We start from the raw sequence: 4,913 nt of genomic DNA, 5'->3' as shown, positions 1-4,913 counted from the left end.
GCTCCAGTCCCCTCAGCATCTCCGTAGCCCTTTGCTGGACCCTCTCCAGCAGTTCCCTGTCCTTCTTGACCCGGGGAGCCCCGAACTGGACACAGTGCTCCAGATGTGGCCTCCCCAGGGCAGAGCAGAGGGGGAGGATGACCTCCCTCCACCTGCTGGCCACACTCTGCTTGATGCCCCCCAGGATGCCATTGGCCTTCTTGGCCGCCAGGGCACATTGCTGGCTCGTGGGCATCCTGTTGTCCCCCAGCACTCCCTGGTCCCTTTCCACAGAGCTGCTCCCCAGCAGGTCACCCCCAACCTGTACTGGTGCATGGGGTTATTCCTCCCCAGATGCAGTGCCCTACACTTGCCCTTGCTGAACTTCATATGGTTCCTCTCCACCCAACTCTCCAGCCTGTCCAGGTCATACTGAATGGCGGCACAGCCTTCCGGTGTGTCAGCCACTCCTCCCGGACACGGACGGGATAGTTATCCGCTCTATTTACCAGCACTGCATTGCTGAGGAATTTGCAATTTCCATGTAAATGAGCTTTCCCAGCTCACAAGGTAACTCTGCGCAGAGGCTCTGGGCACCAAGTGACTCCACCTGGAACCGCAACCGAACCGAAGCTGAAGGCTCCAAAGCTGCAAACCTGCCGCAGCGGGGCCTCGGGGGAGACCACCCTCTGCTCAGCCGGGTCCCCGGCACCGGGGTCACCCCCTCCCAGCTCACGGTGGGTTTTTGGGGATAAACCAGCTGACGCGATCGAGGTGCATGAGTGCTGCAGCCGTGGCCATGCAAGCGCTCAGACGGGCAGGCACGGCGTCGCGCGGGCAAAACTGTCCCCTGATGTACACAGAAATGGCACATCAAGCCCCAATTAACAAGGCAATCCTTGCTAACGAGCTGGGGTTTGTGTCAGGTAGGAGACTAAATAAAATGACAGAATAAGAGATTTTCTCATCGGGTCAATAAACAGCTTATGAACACATCTTGGTAGCAAGTGGAGCACCTATTAATTAAAACATGCAGAATACGAGGCTCAAAATATAGCTTGAAAGCACCCAGGCAGTTTACCTGCCTGAGATCTCCCGAATTCCTTCATTTGCCAAATATCTGATTATTCCCCCAAAACACAGTAGTCCTAAGGCTTTTTCTGAGCAAACCTCACCCCAAAAGCTGTAGCCCCGCTGCGCCTGTGCCTCCACCTCCCAAAACAGGCAGTAGCAAAGCCCACGCGCGGAGCGGGCTCTGAACTGCTTCAGAGACAGAGGTGACAAAGCGCGGTACTAACATGGGAAATGTTTTCTTCCAGTTCTTCGACTCTTTCCAGGGCTGCATTCTTGGTTTCGGCATCCTCCAGTAAAGCTCCCACATCAAAAACGTTATCCAGGTAAGCCTGAATTTGCACCTGCAGTTTGTCGCTCTCCGTGTGTTTCAGCTTCTGCAAACCCAAGAAGACACAGGTGTCACTCAGCACCGGCAGCCCTGCGCAGGAGGAGGGCCACAAACGGAGTGGGGAGAGCGGCGGAAGCTCAGGCCGCTTCCATCACCCAGGAAAACACTTCACATCTTAACGTTAGCTGAGGTCATAAGTGATAAACAGTCATTTTTTAAGACCAAACATCCAGAGGTTTCAAAGCAAGCTAAGCAGCGTCTTATCTTCTGTTACTCCAGAGGATAATACTGCTTTCCTCTGAGCTTGCTGCTGGGCCGGGGAAGCTCTGAGTCCACCACCCAGCCCTGGGACGGTGCGAGGCCGGCGGCCAGCGGGGCCAACCCTGCTGCTGCCCGCGGTGGCCAGCAGCTGAGTGGCAAATAGGCAGAGGTGAGGCCATCACTTGTGTTTGGGTTTGAAGCAGCCGCGTGGCCCATTGAAGATCCTCTGACCTCGTGATGGGTTTGCTGTGTTCAGAATGAACGTGTTTTATCTCCAAAGACAACATCAGAGCACGCTTTGAACTGCTCTGCCTGTTCCCGATGGACTGCAGGGTTTGTGCCACGCTGGGACCCCAAACAGCCCCCGGCTCAGTATCGCCACGTACAAATACTTCTTGCAGACAGCAAAAAACCCTCTCTCCTGGTTACAGAAGTCAGCGGGGACAAATCAATGCCTCGTCAACACGAGCCCCGTTTTCATGTGTGCGCTCCCAGGGGCAGGGACAGGGAGAAAAATACAAAAGGGGAAATATAAAAGCAGCTTTCTTCTGAAAGAGAGCGTTTCCCACGGGACGCCAGGAAACGCCTGGCTGTCAGGAGAAAGCTCAAAAGAGGGTTTTTTTTCCCGTGGAGACGGAGGGGGCCCCGGCAGCACCTGAGCCAGGGCCGGCAGGAGGCCCGCAGCCGGAGGTCAGGGACGTGGCGCGGGCGAGGACTGCTGCGGTTCATCCTCCCTTTGTTATAAGGCAAAGCTACAAATTTAGCTCCCAGTGTGTAATTGCAGTTAGTTGCAGCCGATTTTTCTTCTGCAGGAGTGGCTCCAGCCCACAGCCCCAGTCGGCGGCCAAGGCACTGCATTTTTAGCAGAGACTACGGACAACTCTGCTCTGCCCTCCCGAAAGCTCTCGGGTGAGGGGGTTTAAGGAGGTTTAAGGCTTGGCTGGGCAGCAGTGGCACTGGGGGACGTGGCACGGAGCCTCCACGGCCACAAGACCCTCCAAGCCCAGCCTGTGCCCCCGCCGGGAGAGCCGCCCCCCGCCGCGAGGAGATGGAGACCCCGGTGGTACTCACGTCCAGGTACTCATCCAGGCCGAGCTTTGTAAATTCGTACTGCAGGTGGACTCTGAAGTTCATGTCCTCCACCGAGTGGACAACGATGTTGATGAACTGCATGCAGGCCACCTGCAAGGAGAAGGGCTGCACGTGAGAGGAGGCGACGTCACGGCCCCGGCTGCCCCCCGAACGCCCCCGGCGCAGGGTGGGAGCGGGCTCTGCCGGGACCCCGTGGGTCAGGCACAGCGAATGACCACATTTCCTCGCGGTCACTACGAGGGGAAACTGCGATCTGCTGTTCTGCAGCTTTTTGCCAAGCCGGCGCTGGATTCGGGCTTACGGGGCGTTTGTCTGCTGTGATAAAGGCAAACACGGGTTCCAGAAATTAAGTCATGTCTGCAGAGTCTACCTTTATTGCGTGCCGGTGAAGGTTTTCCATGCCAGCTCGCACGGCCAGACATCCTACAAGCACACAAGCTCTTAAGAAAACAATGCTGTTCCTGAAAGGGCCCATAAAAGTGAGATTAATTTTGGGCCTGGAACCCCTAGCTTAGGAAATGGGACTTTCACAAAAGGCACTTTGTTGTTTGCAGAAAGCCTATTTCCAAAGCTGTGGTTTGGTAACTGAACAAGGGACCAGATCATAGGAGTTGGCATCCAAACACATCCCAACACAGCGAAGGAAAGGAAAAGTTGAGCGAAGCGGCAACACGCTGGCAGAAGGAGCAGTGGGGAAACCTCCCGCAGAGCAGCGGGAATTAAGCTACAAACCCCAAAATGGTTGTTTGCCCCTTTACTTGAATGTAGGGCACAGCCAAATCCTGCTCTGCACAAGTACCCCAACCCTCCTTCAGCTCACGGATGACCACGTCTGTCACCTTCTGAGCTGCCTGAAGAGCAAGTTTGCCTCGTCCTTGCTGGGTTTCCCAAGGGCAAAGCCCCATCCTGCTAGCAACACCACGACAGGGGTGATACCACCTTCTCAGCATCTACTGAGGTACTCCCCAGCCTTCTTGAGTGAACCTGAGAAGATAAATTCGAAGGAACCTAATTTTACCACAAGACAAGCCTCCAGGAGACCCCACGTCTCTGCATCATTTCGTGGGCAGAAAGAGGTGAAGGCCACTCTCTGCATCACCAGTTTGCTACAGGTATTGGCCAGTTCTCGGTGATCTGCTCCAGAGGATACACTTGTGGGCAGGCACCTGCTGCATGGTGGCCTTTGACTACAGGTCTGGGTGGGATGCCCCGGGGTGCTCCTTCTAGCTGGAGCTCCCAGAAGCCGCTGAGCTGCTATCAAACCTTTCCTGGCTGAACTGCCCAGTACTGCCTGGCTTTGGGGGAACTGGGACCACAGGGACACAGCAAAGGACAGTCAAAAGCTCTCAGTTACATCTTCCCATGTAGACCCTGACCAGCTGTTTCCAAAATGACTTTAAGCCTAGCTAATGCGAAGCCGTGAGACTGCAAGCAGGGATAACTCCAAGGAAGAGAGAAAGGAAGACGATCTAAAGATTCATCCAGGATGCCTCATCCTCACCTTCTGGCGTGTACCCGTATCTTACGCAAACAACCCGATCCAGGCAGCTGGAAACCCAACTTCAGGTTTCGAGTCTTTACAGGACTCTTTCCAGTTCCTGTGGCGCACCCTGGTTCCTCCTAGTGCTGGTACCGGCCCGCGCCAGCTGAACCCTGCTGTCCCGTCCTACCACCCCGAGCCAAATTCCCCTGTTTCAAAAGCACTTTTGTTGTACTTGCTTTGGCTCTTGCGACGTTGGGGCCAAATTCTCATTTCCTTTCTCAGCTCCTTACATACACAACTAAGGAATTTATCAAGTCAAAGACAACTAATCTAAGAAAGTTGCTTTTAAAATGAAGCAAGTCAGTGACAACAGCAGGAACCTCCTCTAAGATACTTCTGCCTTTTTGGTGCTCTTTCCTCCCTGTTGATCCGTGCAATTAACCACAGCCCCCTCCAGCTCCAGCTTCCCAGACAGCTCTCGCCTTCTCCATTTAGGGCAGAGTGAAAGCCAGGTCCCGCAGGAATAGCTCTTTGTTTACATTCAGTCATTGCAACTCCTTGAATTACTCGAGCTTTAATGTTACGCCCTGGAGCCTGGGCTCCGGCACCCGTTTTCTCTCGTCCTGCGGAACGGAGCGATGCCGCCCTGGGCACAGCCCGGTGCCACCGGCAGGCTCCCGCAGTGCCGGGACCGCC

The 4,913-nt window shown here is 55.1% G+C and overlaps 1 protein-coding gene across 1 annotated transcript in view; it reads right to left on the bottom strand.

The window, feature by feature from the left end:
• The window catches only part of FMNL2 (formin-like 2), a 76,180-nt gene that overhangs the window by 19,799 nt on the left and 51,468 nt on the right, over positions 1–4,913 (bottom strand). Inside the window, 2 exon segments of the mRNA XM_009884027.1 lie at positions 1,278–1,427; positions 2,714–2,824. Of these exon segments, the coding sequence (XP_009882329.1) occupies positions 1,278–1,427; positions 2,714–2,824 (261 nt within the window).

Source organism: Charadrius vociferus, unplaced genomic scaffold (assembly GCF_000708025.1).
Source record: "Charadrius vociferus isolate BGI_N301 unplaced genomic scaffold, ASM70802v2 scaffold434, whole genome shotgun sequence".
NCBI lineage: Eukaryota > Metazoa > Chordata > Aves > Charadriiformes > Charadriidae > Charadrius > Charadrius vociferus.
Note: the sequence above shows the minus strand (reverse complement) of the source record. Positions and strands in the feature narration are given on the sequence as shown.